At 43.8% G+C, this 18803-nt stretch overlaps 2 protein-coding genes across 5 annotated transcripts; both read right to left on the bottom strand.

The window, feature by feature from the left end:
• Positions 1-129: 129 nt before the first annotated feature.
• On the bottom strand, positions 130-7594 carry LOC100272530 (callose synthase 11). 3 transcript variants are annotated; one of them, XM_035963331.1, is made up of 7 exons: positions 7452-7570; positions 6893-6969; positions 6703-6783; positions 4865-5043; positions 4581-4622; positions 2703-3598; positions 714-2614 (listed from the first exon to the last, which is right to left on the bottom strand). In XM_035963331.1, the coding sequence occupies exons 6-7, from the start codon at positions 3110-3112 to the stop codon at positions 1990-1992; spliced, it is 1035 nt and encodes a 344-aa protein (XP_035819224.1). In that variant the 5' UTR covers positions 3113-3598; positions 4581-4622; positions 4865-5043; positions 6703-6783; positions 6893-6969; positions 7452-7570; the 3' UTR covers positions 714-1989. The 3 variants fall into 3 exon arrangements, 2 of the variants coding, with proteins under 2 accessions (XP_035819224.1, XP_035819223.1); XR_004853101.1 differs by adding an exon at positions 130-403 and having other exon boundaries at positions 913-2614; positions 4581-6783; positions 7452-7594; XM_035963330.1 differs by having other exon boundaries at positions 2703-6783; positions 7452-7573.
• A 5258-nt stretch (positions 7595-12852) lies between these two features.
• On the bottom strand, positions 12853-15033 carry LOC109943608 (protein ILITYHIA). Of its 2 annotated transcripts, XR_002266652.2 has the most exons (4): positions 14308-14932; positions 14179-14210; positions 13061-13901; positions 12853-12974 (listed from the first exon to the last, which is right to left on the bottom strand). XR_002266652.2 is itself a non-coding variant. In XM_020547112.3 (3 exons), the coding sequence occupies exons 1-3, from the start codon at positions 13671-13673 to the stop codon at positions 12883-12885; spliced, it is 261 nt and encodes an 86-aa protein (XP_020402701.1). In that variant the 5' UTR covers positions 13674-15033; the 3' UTR covers positions 12853-12882. The 2 variants fall into 2 exon arrangements, 1 of the variants encoding a protein (XP_020402701.1); XM_020547112.3 differs by having other exon boundaries at positions 13061-13212; positions 13657-15033.
• Between the last annotated feature and the right edge of the window lie 3770 nt (positions 15034-18803).

Genomic DNA, 18803 nt, shown 5'->3' with positions numbered 1-18803 from the left:
TGTCCAGTTCAGACGTGGATCCTTGTTGTCAAAACAGATTCAGATGACCAGACACACACCTTGCTTGTATCGGACAATCTCGTAAGTTCCATCTGAATAGACAACGCGAATTTTACCCCAAAAAAGAAGAAAGAAAAGACCCTAGAAGGACGTGTACTACTCCACTCCTTAACAATCGGTACATGGGAGTAATTGGTAAACGTAAATATTCTTTATGGATTAGGCTTTTATCTAGATACAGAATAGCTAATGGTAAGACGTATCAGAGAAACTAAACACAATGTTATCACCTCGAACTGGATAGGAGAGAGCTCTCATGTGTGGCGGCGAAGTCGCTTCTGGAGCTTGTGCTTGTTCATCTTACACTTGTGGTGAGCATAGCTGCCTCACGAACTATTTGCGACTGTCAAAAGAACAAATAGGGTCAACACGATTGAACATTAAACTACATAATACATGAGAAAAAGAAGACATGGAAAATATGTAGTTCTACACGCCTATTATTGATGCACCATCGGTATTGCACGAATCAACTTGTGCTGATGCTAGTACATCATCCAAAGTTGCAGTCTGCTTGTCCTTCATCTGCTCTACATTGTCCTGTACCCCCTGCTGCCACATCCTAATCTGCACCTCGATCACCCTTTGCTCCTCCTATCTAAAACTCCCCAACTCCAACCAAAATAGGTGAGCTTGGTATCTAGGTGCATCAATAGAAAAAATGGATTTCGCGTGTAGATGACAAGATGTAAAATGGATTTAGTACACTGCCCCTTAATAACAAAAAATAAATCGTGTGTCGCTAGCGTGGTACAATTTCTGGGGACACCAAATCCTTGGGAAGTCAGGAAGGCACGTAGGAGGACCGTGTACGAACGTGAAAGAGGTACTACATGTACGGGTCTTATTTACCAAAACTGTATCATGGGAACAGTCGGACGGACAGTGCCCCCAAAATCATTAGTAGCATGCTTCATTAATCACGGTACGGCGCGGCGGCAGCAGGCGGTGAAGGTCAGCACGCCACGGTGCGTCTCCAACGAGGCATCGCGTCGCATCTCCACTCGTCCTCCAGCTGCTGGGGTTGCCGTCACCGTCAGGCGAGGTCGTCGCCTCGTGAGGAACAGGAACTCGATATTGCTTGTACTTCCCGGTGGCCTCCGCGGTCCGGTGTCCCGTCCCGTTCTCCAACCTGATGAGCGATCAGGCACTGTTCTCCAATAAACGGGCACCGCACGACAAACCCCGAGCGGCAGTGGGGAGAAGTATCCTGATGAAGAGCACAAGTGCAAGCACCTGTGGGATGAGAAACACAGCAGCTGCCTCAAGGTAGTTTAACACCCTGGAATTGGCAGAAAAAGACCACCTGCGGTCATGCCACCTCTGATTCCACATTCGAACATAGAGCACAATGAATGTGATATAGTCCACCCAACAGCAACAAGCACCTTGAGCACCATCCGTACTGCGAGAAATATAGTATCCGTCCTCACGAGGCTGTATTGTGTGCCTGCATCAAGCACTGCCTGTACAATGCGCAGCGCAGCCCAGGTGATGAACACAGACAGCACCCGGATCTGGATGTCACGGTAGAGTAGGCTAAACCACGGAGTGTGGCCATCCCATGCAACGATCATTGCTGCTTGAAAGAACAGAATGAGCATCACCAATACCCGATCAAAGCTGCGGTACACATTCCAGAACGACCTCTGCTCAACAAAACCAGTCTTGCCAATACGCCCGGGGTTTCCTGGCTTTATAAAGAAGCTCCTCGCTGGTGACAGGGGCCACTGGAGCCGCCTGAAAACTCTGCGGCTCCAGAAGTACTCATTCACATCATCATAGTTCCTCCAGGCCGAGTGTGGCTTGGTCCCATTCCGGCTGAACTTCACCTCAGCCTCGAGCACGTCATATATCGGCTTCACAACCTTGTCAAGGAAAGCATCCACACCGTGCACCGCAGGAACTGATGGTCGCCCAGTCTCGATATCAATCGACTGGTCGATGACATGGTTGAGATCGAGTGCCCATGTAGTGGAAGATGTAGCAGAGGCACTCCGGCATGAACCTCAAATTGGCCGCCTCGCCCCAGATGAGGAGGTAGAGGGCGGTGTACAGTAGGTCGCGGCGTGTGTCAGGGCCGACCCCCTGAGCGACACGGCGTCCGCCGCTGGGCACATGGACGTGCGGCCTCTTGCCGAGGTAGGAGCACCAGGTCTTGTAGTTCTTGAGGAGCTTCCTCCGGATGTCCCGCGCGATGGAGTGGTGCAGCACGTCGGCGGGGTGGTCGGTGGGGAGGGTGCCGCCTGCGCGGAGCTGCGCGTTGGCGAGGAGGAGCACGAGGTGCTCCCGCTGGTTGCGGACGTTGTCGAGCTGGAAGCCGCAGGTGGCGCCGAGCCAGTCGAAGAGGTCGGCACGGAAGGCGTCCCAGCCGCGGGCGAGCGGCGGCGGCGGCAGGTCCGCCGCGTGCGCCAGCGCCTCCACGGCCGCGCGCACCTCCGGGAACCGTAGCGACGGGTGCTCCCCTTGCATCACCACGTCGTGGATCGGGATGATGTTGTAAGCCGGCGGCGGTTGCGGAGGAGGCTCATCCTCACGGCTAGCGGTCGCGGAGCTGCAAAAACGGGGAAGGCGTCAGCGCCCAGCCTCAGTGACGAGTGCGGACTGAGAAATCAAGCCATTATCGGGAGCAAGAGGAGTACATGGGAATTTGGGGGGTGACTGCGAGATTGCGGTGACGCGATGCGGCGCTGAGTTGGGAATCATGTGATGGGAATGGGATGAGCCGTTTGCGTTTGTTTGCTTCAGCTTTTGCCGCTGCGAATCGCGCGCGGGGTTCGCGGCGTTCGCGGCCGGAGGGATGGCTTGGCTGGGGTTTTCGGCACGCGGACGTGCAGGCGGGGATCATGGCGTTCGGGGCGGCGGGGATCGATCGGGGCGGCGGGGCGGTAGTTGGGGTTTTCGGCATGCGGGCGTGCAGGCGGGGATCGTGGCGTTCGGGGCGGCGGGGATCGCGGCGATCGAGGCGGTGGTTGGGGTTTTCGGCAGGCGGGCGTGCAGGCGGGGATCGCGGCGATCGGGGCGGCGGGGCGGTGGTTGGGGTTTTCGGCATGCGAAGTGGATGGCGGGGGCAGTCTACAGTTCGGTCATAATAGTTGTAGAGATTTATTTATTGTACCTCCCTCCCGTCTCTCTCATTTTTATTCCTTTTGGTTTCATATTTATTCTTTCTACTAGTGTATTACGCGCGCTCATGCGCGCGTGGCGAAGTGAATATGTATAGAGCGATACTGTGGTGGATAGTGTGCTATGATGGTGATTAAGCAAGTAATTTTGGTTGTAGAATAGATAAATGTTGTAGCACACTTAACACAAACTTGAGAGTAGTTTGATAAGACATGTATCATACATGAAGTTTGGTTGTAACATAAACATACAGTGCAATATTCATTAAAAAGAAATTATATGTTTTATATGAGGTGCAATAGCATACATAAAACAAGGCATGTTGTTTGTTGTAGGAGGTTGGTCGTATGTACACGAAAGTAGATTGCTTTTTGTCAGCATGGGAAGCTTTGTAGGCACACAAAATAGAATCCTGTGAGACATAAAAAAATGTTAATTGCGGTTAGATTCTTTGTTTGGTACTCAAGATGTTGGTGTATCATTTATATAATGTAAAATTGAGTAGTTTTATGTATTTTAATTAGTATGTCAATGTTAGCAGTAGTATGATGGGAAAATTTGAAAAAAAAACCTATATGTTAGGAAGGGGAAATTAGCATGTCAATATTAGCAATAGTATGATGGGAAAAATTGAACATGTAGGTAACTGTGAATATATAGTTTAGGAAACATGATATAAGTGTTAAAAATGAATATTAGATGTGCATAGCAAGGAAGTATGTTATCCTTTTTTTTACATTCCTGTTGTAGTACGCATGAGTTAATGGGGTATCTGGGTTGAAGTACCACTTAATTATACTTGCCCTACATTAGAAGCAGCATTGTTGGTTTCATGTTTAATAGGAGAACTAATGCAAAAGTGAAACAAAACATCTTCGGAGTTTAACCTTTAAATTGTTTAGTTAAATAGTTGACAAATAATATGATTATAGGCTTGCTTTCTTTGTTGTTGTAAACCTCGTCAATAGAAAAAATGTGTGTAGTCCTCCCATAGTGTAATTTTTAAAGGTGTATCGTTGATGTAGTAGATGTAAGAAAAAATATGTGACGGTAAAAGCAGTATCAAAGAGTGTTGTGTAAATCAATGCAGTAGCTATACGTTGTGGTGATAACAGAAATATACATACCTTATGTCCCTAATAAAAATGACTCACTACTTGAGTTGTTGTGACCAGCAATGGAATATATTATTAAAAGTCAACTACAATGCTTCAAAGTTAGCAAAGCTTATGATGTGCATATACAAACGTCACTGAAGATCTTAATGTGCATATACGAACATGACTGCAGTACAGATGACAAGAAAAATGGAACAAAAGAAATTAAGGAAGATACGATATTCAAACAACTAATCATATCATTCTATAAAATAGGATAAGGGATGAAGTAATTACCTCACTGATGTTGTCCTTGAGGAGCAGGGGTACTACTTAACGCTGGAATGAAGAAGCCAAAGGACCAATTGAATTGGTTGTCAATTGTTAACATGGTAAAGCTAGAAGGCATGTTCGAAAACAAAGCTCGCAAAATATAGGAATGGTTGGTGTAGTGCTCATCTTTTTTACAAAATTAGGTGGGCCATTGATATTTGAGCAGACTGAATATTAGTTGCACTAATAATAAGAAGCTATTCATGAATCTGTAAAATCTAGGAAAAATTGAACTGATGAAAGCAAACCTGGAATAGTGCCACCTAAACTCGGCAACATGCTGAATCTCACACACAACCAGATCTCAGGTCTGATTTCGACGACGGTCACAAAACTGAGTGATCTCTATGAGCTAAATCTGCCACAGAATTACCTGTCCAGCCTGATCCCTTCGGATATCAGCAAGCTACAGGAGTTGCAGAGCCTGCTGGACTTGAGAAACAACAATCTCAGTAGCCACATCTCTGAAAGTTAAAACTAAAAAATCTAGAAGCACGAAGCAATTAGTCAAGAAAAGAAGTGTCCCACTATAGAATCGAACTAAGATGCAGTCTTAACTTTTAGTTTGACATGTATTAGCGCCATTCTTTCATCCTGGTCTACTAATGCCTCTCTTTTAGTTCAATAAAATGAATAGTCAAATTAGATGAAAGCGGATATTCTGGGAGAGGAGGTGAAGGAAAATAAGGAAGGGCGAGTAGTGTGTACTGCGTAGTAGCAATTTTTAAGATATGTATAGCTCATCTGATATGACATCGATAACAATGTTTGATCAACAAAACTTCAAATAGAAAAAATACCAGTACATGTTGCGAAAAAATATGGGGCATCGCTTGTATCGCAATAAAATACCATTATTGTAGGCCACAAAGCTTGAGAGCATGTGTTAGACAGTACAACATGGAAAGGGTTTTAACAAACAACCATAATTAGTTAATAAATTCACTGCATTATGTATCTTGTTGAATGGACGACTGCCCAGAAAATAGTATGTTTTTATACATAGTTGGCCAGATGGCTATTGTTGCGATCATTCTTCATTATTCTATATAGAATGCATGTCAAAACATAATTGTGCAGTTTTTTATTTTGAACAGTCGTAACAATAAGAAACAAATATAAGAGTAAATGAATATATATGTGAAAAAATGTATAGGTGCACACATTTGCACCGAAACAAAAAAGAACATTTCATTGAAAACATATATAATGTTTTGGAAAAGGAATTATACAACTAATGCAAATTTAATTAACAAAAAACTACGTAAAGAAAGAGACATAATTCTAGAAGTAAGGTTCAAATACATACATATCTTCCAGTGAGTTTTTTTTCTTTTAGAGTGAATAAGTTGGTCACTAGAGTAACAAAATGGTCGTTTGATAGAGAGGAAAGGGAAACAGTAGTTGTGTAATTCCTCACAATGAAGAAACACACACACTAATGTAAGTGGTTCAGAGATGAATATATATGTGGAAAATGTATAGGTACACACATTTACAACGGGAAAATGCACAGTTCATTTAAAACGTATATAATCTTTTTTAGAAAATGATTTGAAAAATTAAATGTAATTTAATTAATAGAAGGCTACGTAAAAGGAAGAGGCGTAACTCTTGAAGTAAGGTTGAAATACATACCTATCTTCTAATGAGGTTCTTTCTATTGCAGAGTGAATAGAATAGTCATTAGAGTAATGAAATGGCCATTTGACAGAGAGGAAAGGGAAATAATAGTTGTTTAATTCCTCGTAATGAAGAAAAACTCACATTGATGCAAGTGGCCAAGAGAATTCAGTGGTTCCTCGCATGGAAGAAAAACACACACCCTAATGAAGGAAAACACACACCCTAATGAAGAAAACACACTATTGACAAACACAGGTTTCAGAGGATTGAGTGTGTAAAATTGGGTAGAAAACATAAGAAGCGTTGATACACCCCTGTGAATTTTTAAAAAGGAGCAACCTTTATTACGAATCGAGATGTGCATCTTCTGATATGAAGTGGGAATGTTTAGATAAAGAACATTTTCACATTTTCATAGGAAAAGAACCCTGTAGGACTTGGTGCTATACAAAATCAGTACCTTTGGGAGGGAGATGCATCAAATGCGACTTGAAAGAGCCCCACCGTAAGAAGCTAATATGGAGGGCACTGGCATGCAGATCTTCACGCAGTATATATATAGAAAAATGCAACAAGGGAATAAGTGAATGCATACATGACTTAATGGGAATAATTAAAATAAGGGGTGTCAATGTATTATGTAAACGTACCTCTTGTAATTGAAGTCTAATTTTCTAAAAATTTAGAGATGCTTTTGCTCAGTGCGCAAGGGACAAACCTGCAGAGTCTGTTAGAAAGTATGGTATTAAGCGATCGTTAATCTCAGTAAATAAATATAGAATGGGCACATTTGTTAGGAGCAAATGTGGATTTCAATTGTCAATATCCAAATTCAATGGCACAGTCGGTTAGAAAGTAGGTTAATAAGCAATCATTAATCCAGTAAACAAATATAGAAAGTGGAGGGGGATGCGGCAATATGAAGGGCACGCGCTGGCCGTGGACCGTGGTGGAGCACGGCGGCAGCAGCGACCCAGCCACCGGTCGCGTCCTCACTGGCTCCTAGCTGTGGGACTCGTCCCTGGTCCTGGCCGCCTACTTCACAGCGGACTCCCCCACCAGATGTTGCATCTGTGGTGCCACCGTCTTGGAGCTCGCTGCTGTACGCGATGGAGGATCCGGAGTCTGAAGCGGTGGCGACTGTCACCGGAGCCGCGAGCGAGCGGGCGGGGGAGGGCGGGGGTGGAGGTGGGGAGGGAGCGCACTTACATGGACTTTTGGACCGCCGACGGAGGGAACCGGAGTCCAAAGCGGCTGTCGCCGGAGCCGCGGGTGAGCGTGGGGTTTAGGGGAGGAGGGAGCGCGAGATGTGCAGGAACAGACAGTGCGAGGAGAGAAGAATCGTCACCTGGAAGTATCTACACGGACGCACGGGAGAGAATAGAAACCAATGATGCACGATCCAACGACTAAGAAAATTTTGCCGACGTGGACGCATGTGAGAACAGATTTCCTTTCTGCTTTAATAATAAGGAAATATGGGACACCGACAATGATCAATGAAATATTGGTTTTTACATACTTATCTCTGTTCTCAAATATTTATCACTCACTAGTTTATTTTTTTAATTAAACCGCGACAAATAAAAAAGAACAAAGAAAGTAATAAGTAGTTGTAATCGTATTTATTACAGTGCTGCAAACAAACAAATATTTTATTAAGGATGGATATCTTTTTCTATTGTAATTGAATTCCTTTTCACATGGAGCAAGTATAATTCCATGGACCTAGAACGTTTGGAACGTGAGAAAAATATCCTGCTCCTGTGTTTTTATTGAAGGCTTATAACGATTTATATGAAATTCCTCACTCCAAACAGACCCTTTTTAATAGTTTAGGGAGAAAGACACTTTTTTCGCGTGGAAGAAATAGTGGCCTAGCCGGTGTCTAGGCCCATTGCAAGCAGACGTGTCCTTTTGAAATCCCTCTACTCCACCTCGGACCTGGGCCTGGGTCTGGGCCTGCGAGGATTTGAGGGCAGCACCTTGTTCTGGTTCTGGGCCAAAATTCACCACTGTTGGCCTCTTTTCGATGCTGAAGAAGGAGAGTAATACGGTTACCGAACAGACACGGAGATTGGCACATTTCTTTCATACTTTCATATATATAAAAAATATCAGAGCTCATGTAAAGGTTTTGCAGTGGACTTCATTCACCAGAAACAAAAGGCAAGGTTCTCCTGCTGCAACCCGCCTGGCGGGCGAGAATACGCATCGAACAGAGCAGATGAGCGAACAAATTCCAGAAGCCATCATACGGAACAGAGGTGTCGCGCTTCTGGGTCTGGAAAGAAAACACAGGGCGCCGTCATGCCTCGTGCCACGCCACTGACCACAGCAGCCAGCACGCAGCATGAAGCATCCAGCTCGCCAGTCACCTAGCGTGCGAACGCGTTGGGCGAGTCCAAATCGTCCTGCTCCGTCCGCCGATGACCATCGCCATGCGGTCGGTGGGCGGGGTCAAAGAAAATGAGTCCCGCACTCCCGCTTCGCATCATCGCCACGTGCCGCACGAGTAAAGGACGGAAGGGGGAGAAGCTTCCATCCCCACCGCGTCGTGCTCTACTATTCTATGTTAGAAGATATATAATAACTAGATGAGTGCCCGTGCGTTGCAACGGGAACGTATAATAATACGATAACTTATGCACAAATGTGTATTATATTGTTATGAGAAAATGTTTCGAAATCCATTGTGATCCTAACTATATATAAATTTTGTTATTTTAATCTAGTTATTTCACCATTACATTGCAACCATTAGTAACATATTGATCTCTATATATGATTTTAATAATGTCATTGAGTTATAATGACAGCACAATTAAGGAAGTGTTATTTACAACTCAAATATCAGAAAAAGGGTACTAAGAAAGCACGGAAATTAGGTAATTAACTCTATCACAAGAACCAAGTGAACAATGAAATATCTCCATTCCAGCAAATAACATGATAGCCTAAAATTCGGAAAAAGATCAATACAATGTTGACCATATATCATGGCTATCACCATTGTCATCATTTATCATGCATGGATAATATCGATCACATCGTGCACCTCCAGCATGCATTGAAAGCTCTGTTTCCACCCCTAATGATGAAGAGGTCAAAGCAGAGGCCCTTGACGGAGCAGACGTAGTGCGCGGCGACGGCGCGGGCATACCGGATGAGCTTGCCGCACCAGGCGAGGCAGAACTCCATTAAAGTGTGGCTAGAAAAAAGCTAGAGCTCAGAGCGGCTTATAATATTGAATAATTCTATGGATAATAGGGTCGTTTCTTAGTTTTTAATGATAAATTTATGATACTTCATAATTTAGATTACTCATAATATTGAATGATGATGGTATATTCCATATTTATATATTTTTTAATTATGTTATAATGCAATATATTTATTACGGTGCGGCTCACGAGCGCTCGCCAGCTCGCGAGCCAACTTCGAGCCAAGCCGAGCATCATTCTTGAGCTCGTGCAATGGGCGAGCCGAATCGACTCGTTTCCAACCCTAGTCAGGGGTTCTAGTAACTCGACACCTACATATTTCTCCATTACATTATCGGATAATCATATTCCTCCACTTATCCTTCAAGTCCACCTACAATACATCAAACAAACAACCCGTCAGTACCTTGACTGGAAACCACAGGAACTTCACTATAATAACCAAATACCCACTGGTGTTCTGCAGATAAAAACGTCAGGATTGTTATCTAATATTTCCTTCCAATTGCCCCTACCATACCTACACATGAAACAAGCACAATATACCCATGAGCATACAACAACATCAACTAAATGCGATTGTTTTAGAATAAGAAAGCTGAGATGTCAAATAAGAATAAAATAAATCAGAACATCAAGACAAAACATACTGTTCAACACCCTTTCTTAGTGTTTATTCTAACAAGCACCACCTCCTTGCCTTCCTATGCCCATTCTTATTTTCTCGCGGTGCCAAAGGAGAAACCAGTACTATCGGGAAGGGTGGTCTACGTAATGATGATTCTGAACACTCAGGACCTGACTCCTCCCACTGCGAACAAGTGTTTTCTTTTCAGAAACATGACCAGAATCTAACATTTTGCGGTTGTGATACTAAGCTATCCTATAGGTTAACTAAAAAGTTATGAGATATCTTGATTGAGCTTAAATTAGACTACAATGAGTTTGCGTTTGAGTGTAACACAAGGAGGGGCTATAGTAGAGCATTCATGATCCAAAATCCAAATTTCAGTAGTTACCTTACTAAAATGAAACAAAATCCTACAACTATTAGGTTTTGTGACACCATTTGATTATTTCTTGTCATGGTCACAGCATCTTATATCTTACCAAGAACACATATATCCTCAAAATATTTCATAACACATACCATCAAAAAAAGGAAATGTAGACAAGACCAGAAAGTTGGCAACGTAGAGAACAATTTGTACTGAAAAGTCAATCAACAGAGAAATGAATAAAATGTACACACACTGTTTAATGCAAAATATTGACACAATATATGCACTGATATCATTTTCAATCAAAACGGGAACAAAAGCTAGCTATTACAGTCACAAGTTCAATTTAACAATGAAAGCATGTCCATTGTGAACAAAGTTCAAAAGCAAAGATAACTCCTTTAAAAACAAATGCTCACCTGAAAGGTCTGTTTTGTTGGGTTCCAATTCATAAGGCTGCGAGGTTTACCTATACTTGGACCCCTGTCTTTATCATTAAGAGCACATGGGCCTGCAGTGCCACAAGTTGTTCGTTGACCTCTTACTTCTTCAGCTTTCAAACTAACGCCTTTCTCCATCCTTGCAGCCAATATATCATCTACAACTGCCTTTGCAGATGGAAGCAGATCCCCCACAACACTGTGAAGGTCAGTACAACTTGTTTTAAGCTCGAAAAAACCCTTCTCAACAGCTGGTGTTGAAATTAGATTTGCACTGGAGGTAGGTTCTTCAAGTTTGCCCAAAATCTCATGTGTCTTTTATTCTCCAGCTGTAAATTTCATTTCATATAACCAATTATTGTAAACTATGAAGCCCTGACCTTGTGAACATCAGAATCACAACAAATTGGTAAAGTAAAATATCTAGCAGCTAGCAATGCACCAGGAGACATTTTTGTGTTGATAATAGGTCCCCAGTGATTAACAAACCCGCAGTCATTAAACTCAATGTACAAATGTGTGTTCGCCCAAACATCTGCACTATGGTAGCCAACATATGTAGGCATGTCACCCATGATGTAGATACCCAACTTTTGTGCACATTTACGAATCCGTTGCCATTGCCTTTGAAATAAGAACTGCTGAGCCATAAATGTATCTGTCTGCATAGCACATGGAGCTACTCAATCTAATGACACTTTTACTTTAAAGAAGTGATTACTAAGCAAGTACTATAGTTTCAAATGCTTACAAAATCCTTCTGTTCTGATATATATCTTCCAAGGCTCCAAGATGGCAATTTTTCAGAGGTTAAGGCCACTCATACCAAGAGAATGCATTTGTCAAATATGGCCCATGACTCGAGGCTGTTACATAATTGATAGTTAATAATTGAAGCATAGCAAGGCGCTCATGACTATCAAATACTAACAGAATAATTCATCGAAGAGGTAAAAAGGGCACAAATACAACTCTTAAATAATCATGTCTGTTCTACCAAAGCTCTCAGGACTTTTGGATGGCAATGACCCTACACAGAATAACAACATTACACAGTTTGAGTACATAAAAAGCAGCATGACAAACAATGTAGTATACCAAGTTAAATTTTCTAACATCCGGTTTGTTTTGATAACAAATAGTTTCCAGTCACATCCTTCAAAAACCATACAGCTGGTGGCCCTGATTTTTATTTCTGTAGAAGGAGCAGTGAGACAACAAAGTAGAATGCAATACAATGATCTGATGAGCTTGTAAAACACTCCCTACCACATGAATGCCAGGTAAAGTACTTGGATCTAGATAAAACAGTTACATCTACAACCTGAACTTGAGTGACATTAATTTATCTCATTAGTCAGCAGTAATCAATACGTTCCAAGTGCACACAAACACTTACACAGCAGCAATGTAGCACCATTAAGACAAAAAGAATACCTGAGTAATCAGGCCAAGCTGGCATGGGCTGAATCTAGGGAGGACCATGATCTAGTAATTCTAGGATTGGACAGGTGTATAAGTACTTTCAGTCAATGCAACAGAACAACAAGTAAAAATGAGTAGAATGCAAAATCACAAGAGCTAAATCTAGTACGGGTAATTCTAGGAATGTACTTGATAGTGAAGCCATCATCCTCAACGCGGGTCTTCACAAGGGAGTCTGGAACCCTCTTCTAGAGCTGTCAATGCAGCAGAACAAGTAAAAATGTAGTAGAATGCAAAATCACAAGAGCTAAATCTAGTCCGGGTAATCCTAGGAATGTACTTGATAGTGAAGCCATCATCCTCGACGCGGGTCTTCACAAGGGAGTCTGGAACCCTCTTCCCGAGCTCCTTGAGCACATCGGCGAGCGGCTTGCCGATGCTCTCGGTGAGGGCAACAACCTCGTTGCCGGCGAAGTCGCAGCATCCTAGCCGATAATAAAGTATTCTTAGTGTCATTTTGTGGGATAATAAAGTATTCTTAGTGGAAAACTCAGAACAACAGAATTACCAACTGTAAAGAGATTAATGAGGGTTCATTTTGAGCAATCAATGTCCACAGTTCCTCCTTCAGAATGGCACCATCTGCAGATTCATCAAACCATATTTAAGGCAAAATGTGCTAGCAAGCATACAAAAATGGCACGTGGATAAAAGAAATTGTGGAAAACCTGCTTTTGTATCAACAACAGCAAGCCTCAATACTGCAAAGAGTGCATAGATTCCATCCAATTGTTGTGTTGTCTTGCTGATGCCTGGGTGCGGACGGGGTTGTTGGCGGTCTAGAAGGAGTCCATGCTGTAGAACTGGGCAGGAGTCCATGCTGTAGAACAGGGCAGGATGTCAACCAGCAAACTTGTGCATTGGTGACCCATTATTCCACATGCGAATCATACAGGTAATTCAAGCTCAAATTTAAACTGAGGCCTACTTTATGTTGCATATCCTTTGATTGTACTAAGCTAAAAAAGGTAGAAGCATATAAAAATGAATTCATTTACGGTAATAAGATGTGACACTTTTATCTATATTTATCTATAAAAAGATAGAACTGAAAGTCAACACAGGTTCTGTTCTTGTTAATTGGGACAAAAAAAAGCAAAACAAAAACATATGTATATACTAAAATGTGCAAGACCAAAGGAACAAACGTACAAGGGATGATAGTCACCACAAAGCAAAAAATGGATTTTATTAGTAACTTGGCACTGAATTAACCAACTTGCTGACTGAAGTCAGGTTTAGAGAAAAAGGAATGGGTCAGTACCTGCTTGAATTGTACATATTCTTCCTCCATGCTAGTAGTTAGAACATGATCAAAGATAGAAGAAAGCTTAAATTTAGTGTGCTCGTAATGTCATATGGGCATAGCAAGGCATTACCCAGGTCTTCTTTCCCTACATAGGACATACATGATTTGATGCCTGGAAAAATATCCTCGATTATTGAGAGCCTATGAGCAGCCAAATGGCGAGAAAATTATAGTATCAGCCATCCTCGCTATTCACTACTCTGCATGGTCAATCTGCAACTGGCATGAGTACAACAGCCAACAAAAAAGTTCGTGTACAAATAACTGAAGCACATGCGCTGGACTACTGGAGAAGCACCAAGGGTTAGCTGCATTTAAATGTTGTAGCCGAATCAACCCAGTCTTCTTCGAAGAAGACACTGTGCAACATTCAGAGTAACAATAGTCTATGTGCAGTAGCCAAACCATTACCAAAGTAAGCAAGGGATTATCATCGAATGACATAGGGGGATTAGTTGAACGCGAAAAGAATTTCACCTTCGATGTCGCGTTCGTGACACCGTTGCTGCCTGAGACAACCAAACTGAACCCTTAGATCTGAACAGGGAGAACGAGAGCAACACCAATTAACTGGATCAGGCTGTGTCGGGTCCGTTCAGTGCCTACCTATGCTTTGCCTCGCCATTCCCTCCGCCGGAGACATGGGGTCCATCTGTCATACTGCCGGTGGGCAGAACAGGGACCGACGGAGACGAGGCCTCGTCAGCGGCGATGGTGGCATTGTGAGCGAGAGTGCGGGACGGTGCCGAGACAGAGTGTGGAGAGGAAGGAGAGCGCGGCCGTGAGATTCACCAAAAGTTAGGGTCTTAGCTCTTGGCCACGCCCATCCACGCTTGGCACTCGCGCGGCCGCCTGGTGGGCCTTCCGTTGCCTGGCGGACTGCGGAGGTAAGAGGTGGCGCCATCTGCCATGCCCTGCTGTGACAGAGCTGCTGCATCATGGTGGCTTGGTGAGATGACCTAACCCTAGCCGCGATGTGAGAGAGGATGAAGAGAGGGAGATGAGGTCGTGGTACTCGCCGCCAGCAACTGTTCGGCTACGGTAATTGGTGGAGGCAGATGGAGAACGATTTTTGGGATTCATGTGGGAGCGCTGGGAGATGGGATCGCCGATCGTGGGTAGTAGTGACATCGCGCAGGTTGATGAGGGAGAGGTTGCATCTGCGGGATTCGCGGAGGCGGGCGGTCCGTGTTCGGTAGTGGCGGGATTCGCGGCGGCGGTCGTGCTTCGCGGCGTGTGGCGTGCGGGTGGTAGGCGAGCGGTTCGGTAGCGGCGGGCATGCGGGAGTCGCGGCGGTGGGCGGGTGGGCGCCGTGCGTTGCGGCGGGCGGACGGGCGGGGGCAGTCTACACTTTGCTCTTAATAGTTGTAGAGAAATGGCAAGAGAAGTAAAAAAAAATCTATAGTTTTAGTTTTTTTTAAAAAATAACATAGGATAAATTAATATTGATAGAATAAATAATGAATTATATCTATAAAAAAATCACGTAAAGCTTAGCTATACTACGATTCTATCGTCTATCTATCTATAAGCCTCATCTAGAGGTCACAACTGATAGCGACCATCCCCCGTGGACGGTTAGCCAGAAGGAAAAGAAAAAAAAAAGATATCGTGTTCAAAGCCTATCGCCACCTGGTTTTAACTCGCGTGCGCTAGCATTATTAGTTCGCGCGTGGTCATCTTATCTTTAAGTGCGTCAAGCTATAGGTTACCGGGCGAGCAGGTAAACCTCGCTCGTGGGTTCGTCGTTGGTTGGGGAGTTGCGAGCTACTAGCAGCCGTCAGTTAAAGTCCAGCACGGAGTTTGTCTTCTTCACGTGTCCCCTCCATCCGCGCCGCGCCAGCTCTCTTTACCTGCCCAACCCGGACTCAAACATGGAAGACTACTACAATTAGATTAGTAGCGTGTTTTACTTGTATCATCCTACGCGAGAGAGCGAGAGAGAGCCGGCAAAAAACGCATGCGGCAGTGGCTCTCGGCGGCACGCATGCGCAGGTTTGCCGCCGGCTCGGTATTGCGTTGCGTCTTGTCAGTTTATACGTGTGCTTCACTGCTTCCTCACACAGCTCTGGAAGCGGCTCCGTTCCAACAAATGTACTTGCTGACAGAGTTCTAAGAAGAAATAATATCTCTCCGCTCCTGTTTCTCAGGATGCAGAAGAACCAGGTGGCGACCTCGTTTACCTGCTTCTACAAAGTTTTAATAATTCCTTTGGAATAATAGCGCCGGAGAACCACGTAGCTAGCTGAAAAGAATATCAAGGTCCCATCCTCGTGCATGGCAGGAGAAACGATTCTCTATTTTTTTGGGGGGTAGAACTCGCGTCGAGACAGATTCAAATGTCAATCGACCGCACCAACGCGGCCGGTGGCGACAATTAAAGAAAGAAAGAAAGCAAGCAAGCAATCAAGCGCCACCGCGGACCCAGTTGGTAATGTGGTAAGCATACGCCACTGTAGCCGTCGTCGTCACCCACCACCACCGCCACCAACTACTACTACGCTCGACCAGTTGACCTATAGATGGTAGGCCTGTATGCTTTTTTTATTGGAAAAAAATATTTACGCTTTGTCATCCGCTAGTTCATTTTTGAAGTAAAACGCGACACAACGAAAGGGAGTAGTATATTGCAGCATCAAATCTACTGAGCCTGAGCCTGCACCTGTCGAACGCCAAATCCCCATCGATCAACATTCAACAGCAGTATATAAACCTGTCAAACTCAAACCTCCCCTCCCGCCGAACCCCAGATCACGGCTGCGTCGCCAGAGACGAGACGTCACTCACAGGACCGGCAGGCCTAATAACACGAACCGTCACCGGCAAACCGCAGCCGGCGGCCCGCGTGCGTTGGCGTTTGCCGCCCGGCCGGGGATTAACACGAGCGCGACCTAAATCGCGGTCCCCCATCCACATGCATGGAGGCGAACATGGCGTGCGGTGCCGGCTGCCCATCGGATCGGATCAATCAGCCTGCCCTCAGAACACTCGCATGTTCCACCCCGCGTTTGTTTAATCAAATACAAATAATGCGCGGGGAGGAAAAGGATAGACGGACACGCAGAGGTGTGACAGATGCACGTTGGTATGGGCGCGCCGAATACATGTAGTAGCCGTCTCGACCACACACAGTCCCGTGGCGGCCGTGCGAGAAGAGCCGGGGCCCAGCCGGTCGTCGTGCCTGCGCATTAGGATAGGTCCGGACCAGCTAGCTAGCAGCACACTCCATGACGATCCGGTGTGATCGTCGTCTCATCTGATTGATCCCAGAGCTAGCTATAATGGTTCACCCATCTGGCCCACAAAAAAGGGTCGCGTCGAGCTAGCGACGACGACATTGTTTTTTTGTGGCCAATGGCACAGGGACAACGTAACGCATGGTGTCGGTGTTCCCCTCCCTCCCTCCCTCCCTGATCTATATGTCGCTTCCAAGCAACAGCTAGCTAGTAGCGATCGCATCCATCCTGGTAGTATAGTAGTTGCCGGTTCGTCGCTCGACGACCTCGTTCTTGCTTGCGCCTTTTCTAATCCTATCCTGGTTTGTTTATACGCCACCGTTTCCACACATGGGAATATTCTAGCCTTCGATCGGTCCTCGCATCATCACGCGCGCTATTCTTCTTTCAGTATAAGGAGCAGCTAGCTACGACAGACGGGCGTGCATATGCTTCAAGGGATCTACTACATACTACCACCGGCCTGGACTGCTGCCGGTAGATTTGTTTTTTTTTTTCCAATTTTTTTACGGCTTGTTTGGTTATTTTAATTTCATGTAGATTTAAGAGATTGATATAGATTACGATATTTTTTTGATTAGCTAGAGATTAAAACACACTCAATTCCGCCTAATCCATATGGATTTGAATGGGAACGGGGTTCAGAATCTGAGGTCAATGGTTTAGACCTTTGAATTCATTGCAAGTAAACTACAAATGTATATTATGTCCTTGTACTATATATATAATTATACAACTAATATTTATAAGTATACAACTAGAGATAGAAAGTGACATATCAATTAGTATCATACTATTAATTAATGTCAAACTAGACGGTTCTACTCCCAATATATGTATATGTATCAAGTCCTCTTCTGTCACATTCTCCACTCATATCTCCAGGAGATAGGGTATGTACAACCCTGAGACCATAAATCGGTTTTTCAAACACAAAAAATAACTAAGTTACTATATGATGTAACCCTGAGCCTCTGGATCATAAATATAGTTAAGAGACACTGCATATAGAGAATCGTGTAGAGAGAAGCTATTTGACTGCATGATATAACCATAAACCTCTAGTTCATAAATACAGTTAATAAACAATATATATGGAGAATCATGTGTAGAGACAAACTATTTGACTGCATGATACAACCATAAATCACTGGATCATAAATACAGTTAAGAAGCAATATATATTGAGAATCGTATAGAGACAAACTTTTTGAAGAGCTCATCTTTTATATTTTTTCACATAACCCTCTACAAACCTTTTAAGAGACTCCATATTAACACTATCGAACACAACTGCTTTGCCGAGTGCCTGAAGCACTCGACAAACTCTTTGCCGAGTGTGACACTCGGCAAAGAAGTCTCGGTGAACTAGAGATAGAAAGTATTACAACTAAGATAGAAAGTGACATATCAATTAGTACCATTCTATTAATTAATGTCAAACTAGACGGTTCTACTCCCAATATATGTATATGTATCAAGTCCTCTTGTGACAGATAGCTAATTAGGTTCCCCACTCATATCTCTAGGAGACAGGGTATGTATGAATCTGTTTTCTAAAAGCAAGAGACAACTAAGAGATTGTATGAAAACAATATGCACTATTTTACCGTTTTCATGATCTATATTCAAGATATAATGTTATAAATGCTTAATTTTCAACACATACAACATGTCAATCACATGCCATTAAACAACTTGTATGAACATGTAGTACTCCAAGTCAACTCCCTGATTTTTTGCTAATTCACACTGTTGGTGTTTTGAACTAGCACCAACTAGTAAATTTATGTACGTGTGTTTTGGATCCGGATGATGTGCTTAGTGGGCGCAAAATTTATACTGGTTCAGTTAGAATGTCCCTAC

This window comes from Zea mays, chromosome 1, assembly GCF_902167145.1.
Source record: "Zea mays cultivar B73 chromosome 1, Zm-B73-REFERENCE-NAM-5.0, whole genome shotgun sequence".
NCBI lineage: Eukaryota > Viridiplantae > Streptophyta > Magnoliopsida > Poales > Poaceae > Zea > Zea mays.
The sequence above is the reverse complement of the archived record's forward strand: the minus strand, read 5'-3'. Positions and strand labels throughout refer to the sequence as shown.